At 45.1% G+C, this 26,605-nt stretch overlaps 1 protein-coding gene across 4 annotated transcripts in view; it reads left to right on the forward strand.

Annotated features, from left to right (window-relative positions):
• abcc3 (ATP-binding cassette, sub-family C (CFTR/MRP), member 3) overlaps window positions 1-26,605 on the forward strand; it is a 149,636-nt gene that overhangs the window by 66,846 nt on the left and 56,185 nt on the right. For all 4 annotated transcript variants that reach the window (XM_060844661.1, XM_060844663.1, XM_060844664.1 and 1 more), the window contains exons 7-13: window positions 6,067-6,198; window positions 6,387-6,602; window positions 10,160-10,337; window positions 18,274-18,435; window positions 18,578-18,670; window positions 20,018-20,221; window positions 25,266-25,412. In XM_060844661.1, coding sequence (XP_060700644.1) covers window positions 6,067-6,198; window positions 6,387-6,602; window positions 10,160-10,337; window positions 18,274-18,435; window positions 18,578-18,670; window positions 20,018-20,221; window positions 25,266-25,412 — 1,132 coding nt within the window. The remainder of the gene's footprint in view (window positions 1-6,066; window positions 6,199-6,386; window positions 6,603-10,159; window positions 10,338-18,273; window positions 18,436-18,577; window positions 18,671-20,017; window positions 20,222-25,265; window positions 25,413-26,605) is intronic.

Genomic DNA, 26,605 nt, shown 5'->3' on the forward strand with positions numbered 1-26,605 from the left:
CCCTACAATTTCAACCGTATTAATCTTAGAGATATCTGTAACCCCCTTACAATTTGCTCCTCAATTTCCTACTGTCTATTAGGGAGCCTCAAGTACAATCCTATCAAAGTGATCATCCCCTTCTTATTTCTCAGTTCCACCCATGTAGCTTCACTGGCCCTACAATCACACAGGAATATCCTCAGTCCTGCTGTGATATTTTCCCAAATTTAAAAACTCCACTCCCCCTCATCTCATCTCCTTATCTTTCTTACAACATCTATATGCCAGCACACTGAGCTGCTGGTCCTGTCCCTCCCTCAGTTTCTGTAATAGCTAGAATTTTCCAGTTCCATGTTCCCATCCGTGCCGAGTTCATCTACCTTCCTTGTCAGGCCACTTGCATTGAAATAAATACAATTTAATTCATCGGCCTTACCTCGTTCTCTGCCATGCTCTGTCTTCTTTATCTATTTAACTCACTTGGATCTTGACATACCCACTTAACAGCAGAGCCAGCCATGGCGCCCAAGACTTGGCTGCCACTGGAGTGTAGGGACACCCTTAGTGCTGCTAGAAAGGGAATTTCAGGATTTTGATTCAGTAATTGTAAAGCACCAGCAAGACAGTTCCAAGTGAAAATGATTTGTAGCTTGGAGCTGAGCTTCCAGATGGCAGTGTTGCCATGATCTGTTGCCTTCATCTTTCTAAGTGGCTGTGGTCATGGGTTTGGAAGGTGATGTTGAAGAAATCTTGAGTTACTGCAGAGCTTGTTGTAGGATGATACACGCTGCTGCTGCTGCTGAGGGTTAATGATGAAAGAAATATGTTGGACAAGGTGTCAATCAAGTGGACTGTTTTACCCTAGATTAGAGTTTCTCAACTGTTGCTGAAGCATCCAAGCAACTGAGGAGCATTCCATCACGCTCCTGGCCTGGACTTGGGAGCATTCTGGGAGATGAAAGACAAGTTATTTGGTGCAGAATGTTTAGCATCTGAATTGTTCTTGCAGCCACTGTATATATGACTGATCCTCTTCTGTTTCTTGTCCATGACAATCCCCACTGAATGTTCATTATGGTGGTTCAGCAATGGCAATACTACTAAAGGTTAAGGGTACTGGTTAGATGTATTATTTGAAGATCATTGCCTGACACTGGTGTGGCATGAATATAACTTGCCATTCATCAGCCCAAGCCTTGATATTGCTGCTTCACTGCCTGGGTGAATGGTGCTGACCATGATGCAGTCATCGGATCAGGCAGCATCCAAAGAACAGGAGATTCGACGTTTCTGGCATAAGCCCTTCTTCAGCCCTTTCCTGAAGAAGGGCTTATGCCCGAAACGTCGAATCTCCTGTTCCTTGGATGCTGCCTGACCTGCTGCGCTTTTCCAGCAACACATTTTCAGCTCTGATCTCCAGCATCTGCAGACCTCACTTTCTCCTCCATGATGCAGTCATCAGTGAGTGACCATCTCCACTTGTGACAGCATGACTGAGGGGAGGCCATTGATGAAATAACTGAAGATGACTAGATCTAGTCCCTGCTCTAAAGGTATGACTGGAAGCTCCACATTGTATAGTGGTTAGTATCACTGTCTCTCTTGTAGAGACCATGGTGCAATTCACTGTTGGGAAGTGGCTGATCTTAATGCAATATGCTGTTCCAGAGGTGTGTCATAACATCTTTGAGCAGGTTGAGTAGAAAACAACTAAGCTGAACAGCTTAAGGAGTACTTAGGGTGCACTGGTAGAGTGGTTGTCTCTGGTTCAGAGGATATGGGTTCAAGTTCAACCTGCTCTGGAAATGTGTAATAACATCTCTGAAGAGAAAATATCTTGTCAGAAGTTATACAACGTCAGGTTTTTGAAATCACTAGGTCGTGCAGATGGAAGCTTGAGATTTCAAATAAGCTTTTTAGACTATCACCTGGTGTTGTGTGACTTCTGACTTTGTCCATCCCAGTCCAACACTGACACATCTACACAGAGAAAATACCTAAACTGAGGATCATATGATTAACCTCAAGCAACCACAACTATCTTCTTTTGTGCTCGATAGGAATCCCACCAACAGTAAACACCTTGATGGGTAGCCCACAAAGTAAAGAGGGAAACTCTTTCTACAATGACTATGGTGGTCACTCTTAACAACAGTATCAATGACAAATGCATAACTGACAGATAAATTGGTAAGAAGGTGATCAAATAAGTCTTTGTTGGTTGGTTGTTTCACCATCTGCTGGACCCCACCTAGCAGCCATCTCCTTTATGGCCATTCTTGGTAATGGACATTGAAGTAATCCCACCCCACCCCCACCAGGTACATTGTGTCCTCGGCCAAGTGGTACTCACAAGAAGAATACCAATTCATCAGCCAAAGGCCTGTTGGTGGTAACCAGCGGTTTTCCTTGCCCATTTCTGACTTGACGACATGAGATTTTTGAAGTCCAAGTTACCATTGAGGGTAATTCATTTACAGCCATGTAGGTGTGTCCTGCTGTGGGGCAGGAAATATTCAGTGGTACTGTCTGGAACATTTTTTTTGGAAGTTATAATTAAGTTAGCATGACAATGTCAATGGGACATCTCTCCCAATTTTGGCTTAAGTCTCCACTTGTAATTAAGGGCTTTGTTTTTGGGAGGGTCAACAGGCTAAATATACTGCGAATGATTCCAGTGCCTAGGTCAATACCAGCGAGTCTGGACAGTTTCACTCCTTTATGATCTTGTAGTGACTCTTCTGCAATTTAGTGGGTTGCTAGGCCCAATCAGAGGGCATTTAAGAGTCAAGTGAATGATTTGTAAATCTGGAATGGTATTAAGGGGGAAAAAGTGAGGATTGCAGATACTGGAGATCAGCGCTGAGTGTATGGTCAAGGAGCAGGAGAATTGACATTTTGGGCATAAGCCCTTTATCAGAAAGGTGGTATAATTGTTAGATTGGGTAAGGAGGGAAGCTGATCTTTATTGAAGGTCATCAGTGAACCAAATGACCTTTTATAACAATTGACGAGGGTTCATCATCCCCATTGGATTAACTTTTAATTTCAGGTTTATTAACTGGATCAAAACATCTTCAGCTATCTTGGCAGTAACTGAACCTGTCTCCTGGAGCATATTGTAACATGTTTTCTGCTTCCGTCACCAGTCCTGGCAGTGAATTCTATATCCTCTACTCAGAAAATGTTGTTCTGTTTCAGTCTCAAATTTCTGACATTTGATCTTGAGCCCTTGTTACCTCTAAAATTGACTTTCCCAATCCTCTCCTCATCAGCTTATACTCCTGCACTTTCTATAAATTTAAACTTGTGCAAAGCTTCTACAGACTGTATACTAACGTGCTTCACATTCTGTTCACATCTGTGCTGTTGACCAACATTGATTCCTGGTTCCACAACATCTCCACTTAAAATTCAACTTGTGATATTTTTATATTTTCTCATCTGGTCCTGTCTAGTCTTTCCCATCTCTAATTACCACTCCAACCTACAAACTATAACCTTCTCTTTTCCCATTCTAATCACAAGCACGTGGCTGACTTTAACAATTCCATGTCATGCCTGTTGAAGGCTTTTCCTTCAGACATCCTGGCTAAGCCTCTCCATCACTTTTTTCATACAAGCAGCTAACTCTTTAACCAAGACTTTGATTCTTCCAAAATTTCAGCATTAAATTAGCTTCCATCTATCACAGTGAGATGTTTTTCCATTTAAAAGGCACTACATAACCACACACATTTATATACCTATCTCATTTTCACACTGTACTTTGAAAGTATATTACAGTTGCAGAGAAAAATAGAAATACGATGGTGATTTTGAAATTCACCTCATTATATCTCCATATACCCAAATAAAAGCAAGGGAGTTTTTGGGCTGCTACACCTAGAATCAATGACGTTCATGGGGGGAGGGAGGGAATGGCTGGATAAGACTCCTTCAGTTAGAAGTATATTTCTGCAAAGTGTATATATGCAAATGTTGGATGAAAAGTAAATAGGTTTGCTTTGATGTTGTATGCAATTTACCAGTTCACTGACTTGCTCCAAACTTAAGCTACTTCAAGAGTAGTTATTTGAGTGATCTCCTTCCTCACTATCCCTACCATCACGCACACGCACATGCACACATTCACTAGTCTAAATCCTCCCGAGCAGCTCAAGGACCTCCTTTTTGAGTTTGTGCCTAACTTTCTATATTCTTCCTTCAGAATGTCATCCTTTTCCCTTCCTATGTCTGTTCCAATATGTACAATGACCTCCTCCTGCTGGTCCCTCTCCCCTTTGAGAACTACCTACACCCTGTCTGAAACATCCTTGATCCTGGCCCCAGGGAGGCAACACACCATTCTGATATTTCACTGCTGGCCACAGAAATGTCTGTCTGTACCTCTGACTAAAGAGTCCCCTAACACAATCGATTGCTTGGAACCCGACGTACCCCTCATTATATTAGAGCCCGTCTCGGTACCAGAAACTGTTCATGTTACATTCCCCTAAGAATCCTACCTGCCTACCCCTCCTGCCTTTCCTGGAGTTAACCCATCTATTTGACTGTATCTGTGGCTTTTCTCCCTTCCTATGACTGCCTTCCATCACACCCCCTTGCTGTTGCCTCTAACTGTCACTCCAAGATCAGTTGTGAATTTCGCTGTTTGTTAATTTTCCCAGATGCACTCCGATGTCCAGCGATACATGAATTCAACAGCAAAGGCAGTGACTGTGTAGGTTCACTGCTGTGTCAGTTAGTAGTGTGGGTCTCTCCCTCTCTCCCTCCTTCTCTGACTATGTGCTGCCTTTGTCAGTGCCTCCCCCTTTTAAAAGTGCTGTTGTTTTGACTTTTTTTTTACTCCAAAGTTCTAAAACAATGCAATAGCATAGAAAACAGTAATTGCTGCTCCTGGAATTCGAGGAAATGATCTCCAACACCTAAAATCCCTCAAAAAGGAGTGGCCAGTTACAGCCAGAATTTTTTCCTGTCATCCATCTTGGACTACCGAGAATCTCCTGTGTTCAAAACCTTCCTTGTTCCATTTGACCCCAGGTAGAATGTCCAACCACATATCCTGTTTCCACCTCCTAACATATGACTCCATTCCTCACTTTAACTCATCTGCTGGTGAAACCCTTTTGTTCTCACCAGACTTGATTATTCCAATGCATTTCTCCATCCGCTTACATCCTATCCTCTACAAAGTCTAAGCTTCTGCAAAGTTTTGCTCCCCATATTCTACCTCACACCAAATTCCTGTTCGCCCATTATCCCTCCTCCCAGTTGATTAATTCCTTGATTATAAAATTCTCTTGTTTATTTTCAAATCCTTCCAGGTCCTTGCCATTCCAATTTCTGCCAACTTCCACACCTCTCTCACCATTTTGTGACCTACCTCAATCTCCAGCAGTCTGACTCCTTGCATATTGCTAGTTTTAAATGCTGCACCGCTGGGGGTTCAGCTTTAGTTATGGAAGCTGCAAGCTCTGGAATTTCCAATCGGAACCTCCATTTCTCTTATTTACATTCCTCCTTTAAGAGGTACCCTAAAACCCTACCTTTCATTCAACTTTTGGTCATCTGACCTTTTATCTCTTTGTGATACTTGGTTCACATTTATTCGATATTATTGTGCAATATCTTGGGACAATCAATGTTGGGAAAGATTCTTTACAAGTATAAGTTGTCAATACAAGCCGGCACCTGTTTTATTAATCTGCAGACCACAATGGCCATTGCGAGCAATTTCCTGTCAGGCCAATCCGAGTGGTATCTGTGGATAAATTCCACTAATCAGCATTAGGGGGAAATGTAAAGGTTAGTGTTTATCTGATTCAAATCAGTCTGGTTTGGTGCTGGTCTGAGTCTTTATATTTCAGCAGAGTGCCCCTTTTTGTTTTTGTCTGTCTTTTTCTCTCTCGTTTGTGCACGCTCTGGCTCTGACACTCACTTGTGATTGCTCACTTGCTTATGCTCTCTCTCACCCATGCTCGAGTTCTGCCTGTTGCTTACTTATGCACTGTCTTGTCACTCGCGCCTTTGCACTGTCTCTTTTTGTTCTCTTCCTCCCTCACATGCTCTTAATATCCACAGAATGGCCATACAGGGTTACAGGCACCCCCTGGAGGACAAAGATCTCTGGTCACTGAACAAAGAGGATAGGTCGGATGTTGTTGTGCCAAAACTACTGAATGAGTGGGAGAAGCAGAAGCTGAAAGTGAAAAGGTAATTATCTTCCCTCCGATACCTGGAATCTAATCGAGGGGTTCTAGCTGTTTATGTATACAGTAACAGTTACATGGGAGTGCATTACAGACTGGAATTGAATCAAAGGGTTGAGTATTGTTGATGCTTTGTGAATAGTTGCTGGTCAGCAGAGAGTAATCGCCTGTTTTATGTCCTTTCTTTGCCAGGAATCAGGAGGCTGTCTACACCAAATGCCCACCTGCATATAACGTTACAGACCAGGAGCCTCATGAAGCTGAGGTCCTTTTTCCCGACAAGGGGGACCAGAAGAAACCTTCGTTCCTCATAGCCCTGTGCAGAACCTTTGCTCCTTACTTCCTTTTGGGGTCGGCACTGAAGCTGTGCCAGGATCTGTTGGCTTTCGTCAATCCTCAACTTCTCAAGTATGATGTTTGTATACCGAAGGGAATTTATGAAATGTTCTTTGGACTGTAAATTCCCTCTAGATCCTGTCTGAAATACAGGGTTCAGTTTTAATCTGCTCCACCTAGTCGTTAACTATGGGTTCAGAACAAGTCCATTTACACCCCAGTCTAATATTTCTCTCCCGAAGGAGATTTGTCTCCCTTTTATGGGTTGCACCTGAAGTGGAAGGGCACCAATATCCTGGGTGGGAAGTTTGCCTTTGGGACGGTTTAAATTAGTTTGGCGGGGATGGGAACCAGAGCCATCTGATGATGGAGGAGGGAGTGAACAGCCAGACAGAAGTGAATACTGCAGATGCTGGAGATTAGAGTCTAGGTGAGAGTGGTGCTGGAAAAGCACAGCAAGTCAGGCAGCTTCCAAAGAGCAAGAAAATCGACGTTTCGGGCAAAAGCTCTTCATCAGGAACAACCAGATACACATTGCAGAGAGTCTGTGAGGAGGGATAGACAGTTGATAGAGCAAAGGTGCAGTCAGTGTGATGGGTTGAAATGTGTCTATTTCAATGCAAAAAATTATTAGGAATAAAGATGACTAACTCCGAACAGGATAGGTCGGAGTCAGCATGGATTTATGAAGGGGAAATCATGCTCGACTAATCTGGAATTTTTTGAAGATGTAACTCTGAAGATGGACAAGGGCGATCCAGTGGATGTAGTGTACCTGGACTTTCAGGAAGCCTTTGATAAAGTCCCACATAGGAGGTTAGTGAGCAAAATTAGGGCGCATGGTATTGGGGGCAAAGTACTGACTTGGATTGAAAGTTGGTTGGCTGACAGAAAACAAAGAGTAGTGATAAACGGCTCCCTTTCGGAATGGCAGGCAGTGACCAGTGGGGTACCGCAGGGATCAGTGCTGGGACCGCAGCTTTTTACAATATATATTAATGATATAGGAGATGGTATTAATAGTAACATTAGCAAATTTGCTGAGGATACAAAGCTGGGTGGCAGGGTGAAATGTGAGGAGGGTGTTAGGAGATTACAGGGTGACCTGGACAGGTTAGGTGAGTGGACAGATGCATGGCAGATGCAATTTAATGTGGATAAATGTATGGTTATCCACTTTGGTGGCAAGAACAGGAAGGCAGATTACTATCTAAATGGAATCAATTTAGGTAAAGGGGCAGTACAGAGAGATCTGGGTGTTCTTGTACACCAGTCAATGAAGGCCAGCATGCAGGTACAGCAGGTAGTGAAGAAAGCTAATAGCATGCTGGCGTTCATAACAAGAGGGATTGAGTATAGAAGCAAAGAGGTTCTTCTGCAGCTGTACTGGGCCCTGGTGAGACCGCACCTGGAATATTGTGTGCAGTTCTGGTCTCCAAATTTGAGGAAAGACATTCTGGCTATTGAGGGAGTGCAGCGTAGGTTCACGAGGTCAATTTCTGGAATAGTGGGACTATCTTACGTTGAAAGATTGGAGCAACTGGGCTTGTATACCCTTGAGTTTAGAAGACTGAGAGGGGATCTGATTGAGATGTATAAGATTATTAAAGGATTGGACACAGTGGAGGCAGGAAACATGTTTCCGCTGATGGGTGAGTCCTGAACCAGAGGACACAGCTTAAAAATAAGGGGTAGGCCATTTAGAACAGAGATGAGGAGAAACTTCTTCACCCAGAGAGTGGTGGCTGTGTGGAATGCTCTGCCCCAGAGGACAGTGGAGGCCCAGTCTCTGGATTCGTTTAAGAAAGAGTTGGATAGAGCTCTCAAGGATTGTGGAATCAAGGGTTATGGAGATAAGGCAGGAACAGGATACTGATTGAGGATGATCAACCATGATCATAATGAATGGTGGTGCAGGCTCAAAGGGTAGAACAGCCTACTCCTGCACCTATTGTCTACTGAACATAGATCAGTACGAGGAACTATGATGTTGTGGCCTTTTTGGAGGCATGGATATCACAGGGGCAGGAATGGCTGTTGGAAGTTCCAGGGTTTAGATGTTTCAAAAGGAATAGGGAGGGAGGTAAAAGAGGTGGGGGAGTGGCATTGCAAATCAGGAATAGCATTACAGCTGCAGAAAGTGAGGTCGAAGAGGAGGGTTTGTCTGCAGAGTCAGTATGTGTAGAAATCAGAAACTGGAAAGGAGCAGTTACTTTATTGGGAGTTTTCTACAGGCCCGCCCAATAGCAACAGAGACACAGAGAAGCAGATTGGGAGGCAGATTTTTAAAGGCTGCAGAGGTAATAGGGTTATTGTCATGGGTGACTTTAACTTCCCTAATATTAATTGGAACTTCCTAATTCAATTAGTTTGGATGGAGCAGTTTTTGTCAGGTGTGCCAAGGAAGGATTCCTGACTCAATATATAGATTGACTGACTAGAGGGAGGCCATATTGGATTTGGTGCCTGGCAACAAACCAGATTAGGTATCAGATCTCTTGGTGGGACTGCATGTTGGTGATAGTGATCACAACTCCCTGACTTCTGTTGTAGTCATGGAGAGGGATAGGAGCAGATGTTATGGGAAAGTATTTATTTGGGGAAGGGGGAATTATAGTGCTGTTCTTGGCAATGTGGAGGACAGAGGGATCTTGGGGTCCAGGTCCATTGATTCCCTCAAAGTTGCCACCCAAGTTGGTAGGTTTGTTAAGAAGGCATATGATGTTGACTTTCGTTGGTAGGGGGATTGAGTTAAAGAACGTGAGGTTATGCTGCAGTTCTCCAGAACCCTGGTTAGGCCACACTTCGAATATTGTGTTCAGTTCTGGTCACTTCATTATAGGAAGGATGTGGAAGCTTTAGAGAGGGTGCAGAGGATATTTACCAGGATGCTGCCTGGACTGGAGGGTGTGTCTTGTGAAGAAAGGGAGCTAGGGGTTTCTCATTGGAGTAAAGAAGGATGAGAGATGACTTGATAGAGGTATACAGGATGAGACACAGAGTGGATATCCAGAGACTTTATCTCAGGGCAGAAATGGCTATCACAAGGGGGCATAATGTAAAGTTGACTGGAGAAAGTTTTAGGGGAGATGTCAGAGGTAGGTTCTTTACACAAAGTGGTGGGTGCATGGAATGCACTGTCAGCGGTGGTAGACTCAGAGACATCGGGGACATTTAAGCAACTCCTGGATAGGCACATGGATGGTAATAAAATGAAGAGTCTGTAGGTTAGTCTGATCTTAGAGTAGGATAAAAGGTTGGCACAACATCAAGGGCCAAACGGGTTATACTGTGTTATGTTCTTAAAATGGGTGCCTCAACCCACCCCCTCAGTTTTTCACTTGTTGCAGTAACCTAGTTATCCCTCTCCAGGTGAAACGTTTCCAGACTCTGTGCTGTCTTAATTGTTTGTGAAAGTGATGAGCAGGAATTCTCATCTGAGGACTGCACTCAGTGTTTGATCGCACTGGGAAGCTCCTAGGTACAGGGGAACGAGAGGCACTGTGGAATTCAGCCACTTTGTGATTAAAGGAAGTCTTGGATAGAGAGAAGTTAATTCCTCTCGTTCTGCAGTTACTGGTTCTCCTTCAGTTTCTGACACACTTTGATTTTTTTTTGTTTGCATCCAGCATGTTGATTTCCTTCATCAAAAACCGGGAGTCCAGGACCTGGTGGGGATACAGCATCTCATTCTTGATGTTCTTCTCCGCTGCCCTGCAAACCATCATTCTCCACCAGCACTTCCAGTATTGTTTTGTAACAGGCATGCGGCTACGGACCGCCATTGTCGGAGCGATATACCGCAAGGTGAGACAGCTGCTGATCTTCCACATTGTGGGGCTGATAATCCAGCGTACGTCATTCAATCTCCATACTGGAGACAACTAAATAAGCTTATAAAAACAGCATAGAAAAATGACCACTTTCTGTGGGAATGAGAGACTCATGGTTGGTGTGATGCCTCCCAGGTGGCAAGGTTCATGATGTCTGTGTTTTTGGGATCCTTGAAGGGAGGGGTAGCAGCTCCAAGTTGTGGTCTACGTAAACCACAAATGATATCGGAAGAGCGAAGGGGAAATAAGACAGAAATTCAGGGAACAATGGTGGAAGCTTAGACCTAGAACAAACTATTGTTGTTTCTGTTTTTTTGCCTGTGCCAAATGCTAGCGAGGTGAGGAAAGTGGAGAGGAGTTGAACCCGTGGGTTCAGGCATGGTGCAGGAGGGAGGGTTTTGGGTTCCTGGATAATTGGGGCTCTTTCTGGAGTATTTGGGACCTCTACAAACAGGATTGTCTATACCTGAGCCAGAGGGGTACCAATATCCGGGAGTTGGGTGGGTGGGGGTGTGGAACATGCTCTTTGGGAGGGTTTAAACTAATCCAGCAGGGGGATGGGAACCTGAGTTATAGTTAGAGTGTACAGGAGGTTGAGATACAAAGTAGGGTTTCAACATCACATGAGGGCAACAGACAAGAAGTTGGTTTGAAATGTGCCTATTTCAACACCAGGAGCATCCGGAATAAGATGGGTGAACTTGCAGCATGGGTCAGTACCTGGGATTTCGACATTGTGGCCATTTCTGAGACATGGATAGAGCAGGCACAGGAATGGTTGTTGCAGGTTTAGGATTTAGATGTTTCAGTTAGAATAAAGAAGATTGGAAAAGGAGGGGTGTGTAGCTTTGTTAGTCAAGGACAGTATTACGGTGGCAGAAAGGACATTTGAAGACTTGTCCACTGAGGTAGTATGGCCTGATGTTAGAAACCGGAAAGGAGAGGTCACCCTGTTGTGAGTTTTCTACAGGCCTCCAAATAGTTCCAGAGATGTACAGGAAAGGATAGCAAAACTGATTCTGGATTGGAGAGAGAGTAACAGGGTAGTTGTTATGGGGGATTTCAACTTTCCAAATATTAACTAGGAATATTATCGTTCAAGTATTTTTAAATGGGTCAGTTTTTCTCCAATGTGTGCAGGAGGGTTTCCTGATACAGTAAATAGACAGGTCAACAAGGGGCAAAATCACGTTAGATTCGTTGCTGGGTAATGAACCTGGCCAGGTGTTAGATTTGAAGGTAGGTGAGCACTTTGCTGATAGTGACCACAATTCGGTTATGTTTACTTTAGTGATGGAAAGGGATAGGTATATATTGCGGGGCAAGAGTTATAGCTGGGGGAAAGGCAATTATAGTGCGATTAGGCAAATGTTAGGATGCATACGATGGGGGAAGGAAACTGCAGCGGACGGGCACAATTGAAATGAGCTTATTCAAGGACCAGCTATTGCAGATCCTTGGCAAGTATGTACCTGTCGGGCAGGGCAGAAGTTGTCGAGTGCAGGAGCCATGGTTTACTAAGGAAGTTGAATCCATTGTCAAAAGGGAGAAGGAGGTTGATGTCAGGGTGAGACATGAAGGTTCAGTTAGGGCACTTAGGAGTTACAGGTTAGCCAGGAAAGAACTAAAGAAAGCAGTAAGAGGAGCCAGGAGGGGTCATGAGAAGTCGCTGGCAGATAGGATCAAGAAAAACCCTAAAGCTTTCTATAGGTATGTCAGGAATAAAAGAATGACTAGAGTAAGATTAGGGCCAATCAAGGGCAGTAGTGGGAAGTTGTGCATGGACTCCGAGGAGATAGGAGAAGCACTAAATAAGTATTTTTTGTCAATATTTACACTAGAAAAAGACAATGTTGGCAAGGAGAATACAGAGATACAGGCTGCTAGACTGGATGGGGTATTCTAAAGGGCATTAAAGTGGATAAGTCCCCAGGTCCAGCTGGGATCTATCCCAAGTTACTGAGGGAAGCAAGAGAGGAAATAGTTGGAGCTTTAACAGATATCTTTGCAGCATCCTTGAACATGATGAGGACCTGAAGGACTGGAGAATTGCTAATGTTGTCCCCTTGTTTAAAAAAGGTAGCAGAGATCATGCATGTAACTATAGACCGGTGAGCCTGACCTCCGTGGTAGAGAAAGTGCTGGAGAATGTACTGAGGAATAGAATCTATTCCCATATGGAAGAAAATGGGATTGTCAGTAATGGGCAGCATGGTTTTGTGCAGGGAAGATCATGTCTTATAAACCTAAGAGACCTCTTTGAGAAGATGACAAAGTTGGTTGAGGGAAGGGATGTAGATGGACTTTAGTAAGACGTTTGATAAAGTAAGCTGATGGAGAGAGTGAAGTTGCATGGGATAAAGGGTGTTCTAGCTTGATGGGTAGAGAACTGGCTGGGCGACTGGAGACAGTAGTCGTGGAAGGGAGCTTCTCAAAATGGAGACCTATGACCAGTGATATCCCACAGGGATTCATGCTGGGGCCACTGTTGTTTGTAATCTATATAAATGATTTAGAGGAAGGTATCTATTGCCTGATTAGTATACAGATGACACTAAGATTGGTGGAGTAGCAGATAGTGAAGGGGGCTGTCGGAGAATACAGGAGAATATAGATAGATTGGAGAGATGTGCAGAGAAATGGCAGATGGAGTTCAATCTGGACAAATGCGAAGTAATGTATTTTGGAAGATCCAATTACAGAGCGAACTATACAGTAAATGGAAATGCCTGAGAAAAGCTGATGTACAGAGAGATCTGGGTGTTCAGGTCCATTGTTCCCTGATGGTGGTAACACAGGTCAGTAGAGTGGTCAAGAAGGCATACGGCATGCTTTCCTTCATTGGACGGGGTATTGAGTACAAGAGTTGACTGGTTATTTTACAATTGTATAAGATTTTGGTTCGGCCACTTTTGGGATGGTGCGTACAGTTCTGGTCACCACATTACCAAAAGGATATAGATGTTTTGGAGAGGGTGCAGGGGAGGTCCACCAGGATGTTGCCTGGTATGGAGGGCGCGAGCTACGAGGAGAGGTTGAGTAGATTAGGATTATTTTCATTAGAAAGATGGAGGTTGAGGGAGGACCTGATTGAGATCTAGAAAATCAGAGGTGTGTAGACAGGATGGATTGCAAGAAGCTTTTTCCCAGAATGGGGGACTCAATTACTAGGAGTCACAAGATCAAAGTGAGGGGGATAAAGTTTGGAGGAGATATGGATGGAAAGTTCTTTACGCAGAGGGTGGTGGGTGCCTGGAACGTGTTGCCAACAAAGGTGGTAGAGTTGGGCATAATAGTGTCATTTAAGATACATGCGTGGGCAGGGAGCAAAGGGATACAGATCCTTAGGAAATAGGCTGCAAATGTGTTGCTGGTCAAAGCACAGCAGGTTAGGCAGCATCTCAGGAATAGAGAATTCGACGTTTCGAGCATAAGCCCTTCATCAGGAATAAGAGAGAGAGAGCCAAGCAGGCTGAGATAAAAGGTAGGGAGGAGGGACTAGGGGGAGGGGCGATGGAGGTGGGATAGGTGGAAGGAGGTCAAGGTGAGGGTGATAGGCCGGAGTGGGGTGGGGGCGGAGAGGTCAGGAAGAAGATTGCAGGTTAGGAGGGCGGTGCTGAGTTGAGGGAACCGACTGAGACAAGGTGGGGGGAGGGGAAATGAGGAAGCTGGAGAAATCTGAATTCATACCTTGTGGTTGGAGGGTTCCCAGGCGGAAGATGAGGCGCTCCTCCTCCAGCCGTCGTGTAGTTGTGTTCTGCCGGTGGAGGAGTCCAAGGACCTGCATGTCCTCGGTGGAGTGGGAGGGGGAGTTAAAGTGTTGAGCCACGGGGTGATTGGGTTGATTGGTTCGGGCGGCCCAGAGGTGTTCTCTGAAGCGTTCCGCAAGTAAGCGGCCTGTCTCACCAATATAGAGGAGGCCACATCGGGTGCAGCGGATGCAATAGATGATGTGTGTGGAGGTACAGGTGAACTTGTGGCGGATATGGAAGGATCCCTTGGGGCCTTGGAGGGAAGTGAGTGTGGAGGTGTGGGCGCAAGTTTTACATTTCCTGCGGTTGCAGGGGAAGGTGCCGGGGGTGGAGGTTGGGTTGGTGGGGGGTGTGGATCTGACAAGGGAGTCACGAAGGGAGTGGTCCTTGCGGAACGCTGATAGGGGAGGGGAGGGAAATATATCCTTGGTGGTGGGGTCCGTTTGGAGGTGGCGGAAATGGCGGCGGATAATACGTTGTATGCGCAGGTTGGTGGGGTACCCCACCAACCTGTGCATTCTCACCTACCACCCCACCAACCTGCGCATACAACGTATTATCCGCCGCCATTTCCGCCACCTCCAAACGGACCCCACCACCAAGGATATATTTCCCTCCCCTCCCCTATCAGCGTTCCGCAAGGACCACTCCCTTCGTGACTCCCTTGTCAGATCCACACCCCCCACCAACCCAACCTCCACCCCCGGCACCTTCCCCTGCAACCGCAGGAAATGTAAAACTTGCGCCCACACCTCCACACTCACTTCCCTCCAAGGCCCCAAGGGATCCTTCCATATCCGCCACAAGTTCACCTGTACCTCCACACACATCTTCTATTGCATCCGCTGCACCCGATGTGGCCTCCTCTATATTGGTGAGACAGGCCGCTTACTTGCGGAACGCTTCAGAGAACACCTCTGGGCCGCCCGAACCAATCAACCCAATCACCCCGTGGCTCAACACTTTAACTCCCCCTCCCACTCCACCGAGGACATGCAGGTCCTTGGACTCCTCCACCGGCAGAACACAACTACACGACGGCTGGAGGAGGAGCGCCTCATCTTCCGCCTGGGAACCCTCCAACCACAAGGTATGAATTCAGATTTCTCCAGCTTCCTCATTTCCCCTCCCCCCACCTTGTCTCAGTCGGTTCCCTCAACTCAGCACCGCCCTCCTAACCTGCAATCCTCTTCCTGACCTCTCCGCCCCCACCCCACTCCGGCCTATCACCCTCACCTTGACCTCCTTCCACCTATCCCACCTCCATCGCCCCTCCCCCTAGTCCCTCCTCCCTACCTTTTATCTCAGCCTGCTTGGCTCTCTCTCTCTTATTCCTGATGAAGGGCTTATGCTCGAAACGTCGAATTCTCTATTCCTGAGATGCTGCCTAACCTGCTGTGCTTTGACCAGCAACACATTTGCAGCTGTGATCTCCAGCATCTGCAGACCTCATTTTTTACTTAGGAAATAGGCAACAGGTTTAGATCGAGGATCTGGATCGGCACAGGCTTGGAGGGCCAAAGGGCCTGTTCCTGTGCTGTAATTTTATTTGTTCTTTGTTCAGTTACTAGTGGGGTACCGCAAGGATCTGTTTTGGGGCCGCTGCTGTTTGTCATTTTTATAAATGACCTGGATAAGGGCGTAGAACGATGGGTTAGTAAATTTGCGTATGACATTAAGGTCGGTGCAGGTGAGACCGTGCTGAAGGATGTTGCAGCTTACAGAGGGACATAGATATGCTACAGAGCTGGGCTGAGAGGTGGTTTGGAAGGAGCAACAGGAATGCAGAGTACTGGGCTAATGGTAAGATTCTTGGTACTGGAGATGAACAGAGATGTCTGTGTCCATGTACATAGATCCCTGAAAGTTGCCACCAGCTTGATAGGGTTGTTAAGAAGGTATACAGTGTGTTGGCTTTTATTGGTAGAGGGAATGAGTTTTGGAGCCAGGAGGTCATATTGCAGCTGTACAAAACTCTGGTGCAGCCACATTTGGAGTATTGTGTACAGTTCTAGTCACTGCATTATAGGAAGGATGTGGAAGCTTTGGAAAGGGTGCAGAGGAGATGTACGAAGACGTTGCCTGGTATGGAGGGAAGGTCTAACGAGGAAAGGCTGAGGGACTTGAGGCTGTTTTCGTTTGAGAAAAGAAGGTTCAGAGGTGACTTAATTGAGACATATAAGATAATCAGAGGATTAGGTAAGGTAGACAGAGAGAGCCTCTTTACTCAGATGGTGATGGCTAGCATGAGGGGACATAGCTTTAAATTGAGGGGTGATAGATATAGGACAGATGTCAGCAGTAGTTTCTTTACTCAGTAGCAGGGACATGGAATGCACTGCCTGCAACAATAGTAATCTTGCCAACTTGAAGGGCATTTAAATGGTCATTGGATAGTGTAGGATAGATGGGCTTCAGATTAATTTCACAGGTTGGAGCGACATCGAGTTCCGAAGGGCCTGTACTGCGCTGTAATGTTTTATGTTCTATGACCAGAAAACAGTGGAACCATCAGAAATATCCTACTTTTAATTAATTCAGTTCAGCGCAGTAGATTAGATTAGATTACTTACAGTGTGGAAACAGGCCCTTCGGCCCAACAAGTCCACACTGACCCGCCGAAGCGCAACCCACCCAGACCCCTACATTTACCCCTTTACCTAACACTACGGGTAATTTAGCATGGTCAATTCACCTGACCTGCACATCTTTTGGACTGTGGGAGGAAACCGGAGCACCCGGAGGAAACCCACGCAGACACGGGGAGAATGTGCGAACTCCACACAGTCGCTTGAGTCGGGAATTGAACCCGGGTCTCTGGCGCTTGTGAGGCAGCAGTGCTAACCACTGTGCCACCCACATCTTTTTTTCACGCCATCCTTCTGAAGAGTAACCCACTCAGACCCATCCCCCTCAACCTAATACACCTATCATTATGGGCAATTTAGCATGGCCAATTCGCCTGACCTGCACGTCTTTGGACTGTGGGAGTAAACCAGAGCATCCAGAGCCAATTTATCCAGACAAACCGAGAATGTGCAAACTCCACACAGTCGCCTGGGGCTGGAATCAAACCTGGGATCCTGGTACTGTGATACAGGAGTGCTAATCACTCAGCCACCATGCCACCGTACATTAGTTGTGGACAGGACTGGGATAAGCTCCCATTCTTGATATCCTGTTGGTATTATTGTATTCAGTTGTTATTGTACTGCTGTTCACGGGAGCTAGCAGTGCACAATTTGTTGCTATATTTCTTCCACCCCAGCAATAGCTACACTACAAAATACGTAACATTCTGTAGTTGACAGGTGCTACATAAATGTGAGTTCTTTTTCTTTTTGCAAATGCTTCAGTCTTTGGAATCAGTACCAGCAGAAACTTCAGGAGAGGCATGCTGTGAATAGGGTATACTATATGAAGAATTCTTCTGAAGTGTGAGATTAAAGTGCCTTGATGAGCCAAGGCATTGAAGATAAGAACAAGGAGGTTATGCTGAACTGTATAAACCATTGGTTAGGCCGCAACTTGGGAACTGTGTACAGTTCCGGTCATCACATCATAGGAAGGGTCTCAGGAAGTCATGGGACCTGAAACGTTAACTTCGTTTTCTCTTCACAGATGCTGTCAGACCTGCTGAGCTTTTCCAGCAACTTCCATTTCTATATAGGAAGGATGTGACTGCCTGAGGGTGCAGAGAAGATTTACCAGGATTTTGCTGGGCAGCAGAGCCTGGGATAGGAGTGGTTGGGTAGGACTGCTTTCCTTGGAACAGTGAGGGTTAAGGGGGGATCTGACAGATGTGTTTACGATTTTGAGGATCATAAATATGGAGGAGAGGGTGGCACTTTTCCGTTAGTAGAGGTATCAATAGCTAAGGAGTGTAAGTTAAAGGTAAAAAGCTAAGTGGGGAATGGAGAGAGATTTTTCACTGAGGTTGGTGGGAGTCTGAAACTCTGCCTGAAAGGGTGATTCAGTCAGAAATTCTTGTGACATTTAAGCAGAATTTGAATATTCACTTTGTTGCCATAGCCTCCAGGAGCAGAAAAATGAGATGTCGTCAGATCTTTGTTAACTGCTGCTGACATGATGTACCCAAGGCCATCTCTTGTATTGGAAATGATGATTAAGTCTAAGCTTATTTGACTTTTTTTTCAGTCTCTGGTCATCACTAACTCAGCTAAACGTTCATCCACCATTGGGGAGATTGTGAACTTGATGTCAGTGGATGCTCAGAGATTCATGGATCTCACCGGCTTCCTCAACATGCTCTGGTCAGCTCCACTCCAGATCTGCCTGGCTCTTTACTTCCTGTGGCAGGTACCCCCTTTCCCTGATCTCCTTCTGAAATTGTGAAAAGTTGTGGTTTTGAGGTGCACAGGACCACAGCGAAGACTTGAAGTTTTGGGTTTGACCATCGAAGAGACACCAAGACTAATGTGGCCTCTGTCTCCTTTCCCAGTACCTGGGTCCTTCAGTTCTGGCTGGTGTTGCTGTGATGATTCTTCTGATCCCATTCAATGCAGTGATTGCCATGAAAAGTCGAAGCTTTCAGGTATGTCACAAAAACTCTCTTTACTCCTTAATTCTTTTCCACAGTATCTTCCTCTTTTCCATCCCTTTACTCAGGATACTTCTCCCATCCGTTGTTTAATAACCTTTCATTCACACACGCACTCTCTCACAGTGTCACTCAGTACTTTAGTTTCAGCTTCAATCCTTCTCATTCTCCCTTCAGCTTTCTTTACTCTGTCAGCCTCAGATGGATCGGAAACTGGCTGGCAGACTGGAAATGGAAGGAGTAAACAAGTTGTTTGATGATTGGCACGCAGAGACTAGTGGGGTACTACAGGGGGCCGTGCTGGACCCCAGCTATTCACACTATAGATTAGTGTTAAGGGAATTCAGTGTAGGATCTCCAAATTTACAGCCGACACAAAGTTGGCTGGGAGGATGGGCTGGGAGGATGATGCACAGATGCTTCGGTGTGATTTGGACAGGCTTAGTGAATGTACATCTGCATGGCAGACGCAGCATAATGTGGATAAATGTGAGCATATCTACTTTGGTAGCAACAACACAAAGGCCGGTTATTAACTGGCAATAAACTAAGAGAGGGAAATGTGCAACAAGACATGGGTGTCCTCGTACACTAGTCACCGAAGGTCAGCAGGCAGTGAAGAAAATGTTGACCCTCGTAGTGAGAGGATTAGAGTACAGAAGCGGGGACATCTTGCTGCAATTGTAGAAGGTCTCGGTGAAACCAAACCTGAAATATTGTCTGCAGTTTGGTCTTCTTAGCTGAGGAGGGATGCTCTTGCTATAGAGGGAGTGCACTGAAGGCTTACCAGTCTGATTCCTGGGATTGTGTGACCATGTGGTATGAGGAGAGATTGAATCAATTAGGATTATATTCCCTTGGGTTCAGAAGAATGAAGGAGAGATTTCATAAACATCTATAGAATTCTAATGGAACTAGACAGTCTATGTAAGAAGGATTTTCCTGTTTACAGGGATGTCCAGACCCAGGAATCACAGTTTAAGGATACCAGGTAAACCATTTAGGACTGAGATAAGATATTTTGTCATCCAGAGTGGTGAGCCAATGGAATTCACTACCACATGACATAGTCAAGGCCAAAATGGTGTATGATTTCAAGAAAGCTTTGGATATGGCACTTGAGGTTAAAAGAATCAAAGGATATAGGGGGAAAGCAGGAACAGGCTGTTTGAGTTGGGTAATTAGCCATGATTACATGAAAGAACTGACCCTCCTTTGCCATGTGTGACCTATCTTTTCTTCTCACCTCCCCAGCCCTGTTTTGCGACGTGTCCAGCCTGTGATACAGTTGCCATCTTTTGCAAACCACATGATGTGATTGTGATCTCTTTCACCCTGTAGGTGCAACAGATGCAACACAAAGACGCTCGGATTAAGCTGATGAATGAGATCCTGAATGGTATTAAGGTGCTGAAGTTGTATGCCTGGGAAGCGTCTTTCGAGCAGAAGGTCCTGGCTATTCGGCAGAAGGAGCTCAGTATTCTGAAAAAAGCTGCCTACCTCAATGCCCTATCCACTTTCACTTGGACAACTGCCCCCTTTATTGTGAGTACCTGCTCCTTTAACAACTTTGTAATCTTTAGGTTTCTCCCTGGCAGTAAGTTGTATTTCTGTAATGCCTTGATATTATAAAACATCCTGTTCTGCTTCTTGGGAGTGTTACTAAACTGACTAGGGGGTCAATTCAGAACAGAAATGCGGAGACATTTCTTCAGCCAGAAAGTGGTGGGCCTGTGGAATTCATTGCCGCAGAGTGCAGTGGAGGCCGGGACGCTAAATGTCTTCAAGGCAGAGATTGATAAATTCTTGATGTCACAAGGAAGTAAGGGCTACGGGGAGAATGCTGGTAAGTGGAGTTGAAATGCCCATCAGCCATGATTGAATGGCGGAATGGACTTGATGAGCTGAATGGCCTTACTTCCACTCCTATGTCTTATGGACTCTGTCACTGAGCCACACAGAGTGATATTAGGGCAGGTGACCACAGGCTTGTCCAAAGAGGTAATTTTTAAGGAGTCTTTTGAAGAAGAGAGAGATGGGCAAGGGCGAAGAGATTTAGGGAGAGCATTACAGAGCTCAGGACTTGGGTAGCTGAAGTATGGCCATCGGTGTCAGTGTGATGGAAATCAAGAATGCCTGAAAGGCCAGCATAAGAAGCGATCTGAGATTGGAGTATGGCGGAATGAGGTTACCAAGATAAGAGAGAGTTTTGAAAACCATGTGATCCATTTAAATGGAGGCATTGTCCCTTTATGAAGGACGAGCTATCAATGGAAAACTGGTTTCATTGATATGTCTCATTCTTCTAATGTCAGTGATTATTCAAACGTGGTTATATGGTAGACAATTCCATTCCTATCAACACTGTCTGATGACTTCCTTTTTCACTGAAGGTTACCTGATGAACATGATCCTGAGCTCATTTCCCCTGACATCCCTCCTGTGTGTATAAAATCACCCATGGCACTGAGTCCATATGGTGTACACAGTGACGCCTGTAGCACACTCAGTCCCAGGTGCAGGTCAGTAGGAGGACCCACATCTTCCTGAGTGAGGAATTCACTGGGACAAGTTGGCATGTAGGTTATTTGTGAAGGCTAGAAAAGCATTTTGCAGAGAAGAGAATCGTGGTGACACTGACAGTTGAAGGATGGAAGGAGGTTTGTGTGAAATGTGAGCAGGTTAGGACTGTACACAGTGGTAACACACCTACCTCTGGGCCAGATCGTCCTGGTTCGAGTCATTGGTCAGGAATTTTAGGCCATGTGTTTGTAGTGTATCCAAACAAATTGAGCAACTTGTAAATCCTTTGCATATGCTCCTGATGGCAGGCAGGAAGAATGGAAGAGTTTCCTGGTCTACTCTCCCTCAGAAAGCAACGGCAAAACACTGCCACAAAAACTGAAATTGCTGAAAAAGCTCAATAGGTCTGGCAGCAACTTTGGAGAGAAAATAGAGTTAATGTTTCAGATCAAGTGGCTCTTCCTCAGAACGGCAATACTTTGCTAAATATAACATTGATCAGTCCAATGGGGAGAGAATTGTGTAGTTGTATTGTCACTGGGCTAGCAATCCAAGTTCATAGAATCACAGGCTGATACAGTACAGAAGAGGTCCTTTGGTCGATTGAGTCTACCCAAATATATACACCTTCATCCAGAAGTTCCATTTTCCTGCATGAGCCTTGATTGTTACGATGCTTCAAGTGCTCATCCAAGAACACCCGAGCACCTGGGTTCAAAAATCACCAAGGCTTTTGAATTCATTAAATACAAGAACAGCTGTAGGCCATTCAGCCCCTTGAGCCTCATGCAGTAAGGTCATGGCTGATCTGTAGTCTAACTCTATATGCTGCTTTGGGCCCATATCCATTGATACCTTTGTCTATCTCAGATTTAAATATAACAAATGTAATAGCATTGACTGCCATTGGAGGAAGAGAGTTCCAAACCTCCAATATTCTTTGTTACAGGAAGTGCTTTTTAATATCTCTCCTGAATGACCTGACCCTGATCCTTAATCCAAGCTCCCTAGTTCTAGAATCTTTAATCAATGGAAATATTTTGTCTTTATCTACCTTATCTTGTCCTGTTAATATCTTGAAGACCTTGAGTAGGTCCCTCAACCTTCTAAATTCTAGAGAATATCTAGAATTGAATGTCCAGTGAAGACCACAAAAACTGATCAGATTCATTATTGCCTTTTAATGAAGAGAAATTGCTACCGTGATCTGTTCTGGCTGACATGTGATTCCAGACTCTCAGCAATGTTTGACTCTTTAAATGTCCTCTGAAATGGCCAAGCAAGCTCTTTAGTTGTGCCAACTACTACAAAGTCTCAAAGAGAAGCACACCCTGTTGACTCTGCAAAGTCCTCCTCATTAATACCCGGGGATAGTGAACAAAACTGGAGGCGTTCTGTCTCAAACAAATCAAGCGACAGCCCGCTATAGTCCTACTCACAGAAAAATACCTTAGAGACAATACTGCACACACCACCACCCTCCTCATCACTGGTTATGTCCTGTCTAACCAGCGCAGGGAACCTCCTGCTGATTACCAGCCCCTTGGCTGAAGAATCTGTACCCTTCCATGTTGGACAACAGTGTTTTTTACATTGATTCCCAAGGTGAGGGTGTCACTGGCTAGGTCAGCAGTTATTGCCCAGAGGGTAGTTAAGAGTCAACCATGTTGCTGAGTTTGGAGACAAATGTTGGCCTGACCAAGTAAGGATGGCCGTTTCCTTCCCTCAAGGACATTAGTGAATCAGATGGGTTTTTCTAACAATTGACAATGGATTTGTGATCATAATTAGACTCTTAATTCCAAATTTTTATTGAATTCAAATTCCTTCAACTGCCTCAGCAGGATTTGAACCCAGCTGCCCAGATCATTACCTGATTGTCTGGATTAACAGTCCAATGACAAAATCATTAGGCCATCACTTGGAGGAAACAGAGGGTGAGAATATGTTCTGGGTGGGAGACTTCAGTCACCAAGAATGGCTCAGAAGCACCAAGGATGTATCTGCTAGACTGGGCAGGTGGTGAGGCAATCCACAAGAGGGACAACATACGTGACCTTAACCTCCCCAATCTGCCTCCTGTAGATGTATCTGTCTATTAAAGAATCAGTAAGAGTGTTCACTGCACAGTCCTTTTGGAGATGAAGTCTCCCCTTCATGTTGACCTTACCCTTCAGTGTGTTGCGTTACATTACCATCATGGGAAATAGGATTGACTTCGAACTGATCTAGCAACTCAAGAGTGGGCATCCACGAGGTGCTGTGGGCCAACGACAGCTGCAGAATTGTATTTCGCACATAATCTGCAACCTCATGGCCTGGGCTGTATTGTCAGACAGAGACTTAGGAGTGCAGGTATATTGTTCCTTTGAAAGTTGCATCAAAGGTACTCAGGGTGATGAAGAAGGTGTTTGGCGTGATTGTCTTCAGTGGTCAGAGTATTGAGTGCGGTTGTACAAGACATTGGTAAAGCCGTTTTTGGAGCACTGTGTACAATTCTGGTTGCCGTACTATAGGAAAGATGTTATGAAACTGGAAAGAATGCAGAAACACTTTACAAGGATCTCGATGAGACTGGAAGATTTCAGTTATAGGAGAGGTTGGATAAGCTGGGACATCTTTCCCTGGATCATAGGAGGCTGAGGGGTGACCTTGTACAAGTTTATAAAATCATAAAGAGCTCCGATAAAGTGAATAGCCAAGGTCTTTTCCCCAGGGTAGAGGAGACCAAAACTAGAGGGGAGAGATTTACGGTGAGACGGGAAGATTTAAAAGGGACCCGAGAGGTAAAGTTTTCACAGAGAAGGTGGTGAATAAATAGAATGAGTTGCCAGAGGAAGTGGTAGAGGTGGGTACAATTACAACATTTCCGAGGCATTTTGGTAGATACATGGATAGGAAGGGATTTGAGGAATATAGGCCAAATGCAAGCAAATGGGACTTGTCCAGTTTAGGAAACCTGGTTGACTTGGATGGGTTAAGCTGATAGGCCTGTTTCCGTGCTGGGACTCTGACCACTCAAAGCCTGTCTGTCATGTATAAGGCACAGGTTAGGTGTGTGCTGGAATGCTCCCCACTTGCCTGGATGGATGCAGCTGTAACAACACACTCAACTTGATAGCATCCAGGACAAAAGAGCCCACTTGATTGGCACCTCATCCAAAGCATCTGCTCCCTCCACCACCAATGCTCAGTAGCAGCAGGGTGTACTATCTACAAGGTGCACTGCAGAAATCCATGACGACTCCTTAGACAGCCCCTTCCAAACTCATGACCACTTCCATCTAGAAGGACAAGGGCAGCAGATACCTGGGAATACCACCCCCTACAAGTTCCCCTTCAAGCCATTCACCTCGTGATTTGCAAATATTTCGCCGTTGTTCAGTGTTGCTAGGTGAAAGTCCTGGGGCTCCTTTCCTCACAGCATTGTGGGTATACCTACAGCACATGGACTGCAGCCCTCTGTAAGGCAGCTCTCTGCCACTTTATCAAGAGTAACTAGGAATAGGTGATATATGAATAAAGAGAGAAAAAGATTGGATCAGGTTAGACTAGTCCAGGGACCTCCCTAGTACAGCTAGAAAAGGCCTTAGCTGATGCCAGTATCTGAGTTAGTTCATCTCTTTAAACAGAATGATTAAGTGTACACAATCTTACTGTGGGAATGTTTGGTGGGGACAGTGTAGAGGAGCTCAGTTTCAGTTTAAGAGTTAGAAGGAACTTTGCTGTATATCTAATCCCATGCTGTACCTGCATTGGGAGTGTTAATGGTAGTCACATGTGGGAAAGTATTCACTTCCACTAAGCTGAGAGTGTGGTGCTGGAAAAGCACAGCAGATCAGGTAGCATCCAGTGAGCAGGAGAATCAATGTTTTGGGCATAAGCCATTCATCAGGCGTATGCCCGAAACATCTATTCTCCTGCACTTCAGACCCTGCCTGGCCTGCTGTGCCTTTCCAGCACCGCGCACTTGACTCTGATTTCCAGCAGTCCTCACTTTCTCCTAGGGTGACTTCCACTAAGCCTTCAACATAATGGTTGTCATTTCTCTCCTGTTCTAATTTAGGTTGCCTTGACAACCTTTGCGGTGTATGTGACTGTTGACGAGAATAATGTATTGGATGCACAGAAAGCTTTTGTCTCCTTGTCTTTGTTCAACATCCTCCGGTTTCCACTCAACATGCTGCCTCAAGTCATCAGTGGTGTGGTTCAGGTGAGAACTTCCTGGGACCACGTCCTCTTGTACCGTTGAGAGAGAGAGAGTCCATTGAAGATGGCAAGTGAGGGGAACAAATCCCTTTTAGCCTGTAGAGTCAAATCAGGGCCGAGAGGTGACCAGCGTGTCTTGCTTTTCTTCCAGGAAGGTGCGGCTTTGGGTCAGGCTGAAGAGAATCATATGAGAGTATTTGCATTTCTGTAATGCAAATTTATCTCCTTAGAACATCTGAAAATGCCTTCAAGCCAATTTTTAAACAGTGTTCAGTATTACAATGTGTCAAATACAGCAGTCTTGAGGCACACGGCTACTTTCCTCAAAACAGCAATGAGAAAATGGCCAGTCAAGTATTTTAATAAAAAGACAAAGTGCTGGCGAAACTCAGCTCTGACAGCAGCTGCAGAGAGAAACTGTTAACATTTCAAATCTAATGTTACATTTCTTCAGAGCTCTATATATAGTGAAACAAAAGCAGAAATGGCTGGCGAAACTCAGTAGGTCTGGCAGCATCTGTGCGAAGAAAGCAGAGCTAACGTTTCAAGTCAAGTGACTCTTCTTCAGAACCCTATTTAGTGAACTTATTTGAGAGAGAAAAAATGGTCAGGGCACTTGGGAGAATATGCCTGCTGCTCTTCAACATGCCATGGGGTCTTTTTCACCTCCGAAATCAGACAGGAACTCTGTTTTAATATCACACCCAAATGATGATCACTCGACCAGTACAGAGCTTCCTCAGTATGGATTATCTTGTATGGCGCTTGCTCAGCACTGACCCTTAGACACTGCAGTGTTTGCTCAGACCAGGTGGCAGAGGTACCAGCTGAGTGATCTCAACTTGTTTTATAGCAGTTGAAAAATGATGTTTTGCAGAAAGTTATTTGTTTCATTTTATCTGGCCTCTTCCCAGGGACTCTTCTAGAAGCCAAGGCTCATAAGGTTTGGATGCAGCAACTTTTTTTTTCTGGTCTCCGCCTAATTGAGCTGAACTGAGCTAGCATCAATTTAGAATGGCACAGGCACAAACTGGCAATGGTATAGTCAAGTTTGATATCTTGAGGGGGAATTGTGACAAACAATAAGTGATCAGTCCTGGCAAGAGGCAGGGTTGATGGGACATAGACATCCTACTTCTATCATCTGCTAAGCAACCTGCCAAATTCGGTCCATTTCAGATGCTGAGTTTTATTTTA

The sequence above is a fragment of the Hemiscyllium ocellatum genome, chromosome 25 (genome assembly GCF_020745735.1).
Source record: "Hemiscyllium ocellatum isolate sHemOce1 chromosome 25, sHemOce1.pat.X.cur, whole genome shotgun sequence".
Classification (NCBI taxonomy): domain Eukaryota; kingdom Metazoa; phylum Chordata; class Chondrichthyes; order Orectolobiformes; family Hemiscylliidae; genus Hemiscyllium; species Hemiscyllium ocellatum.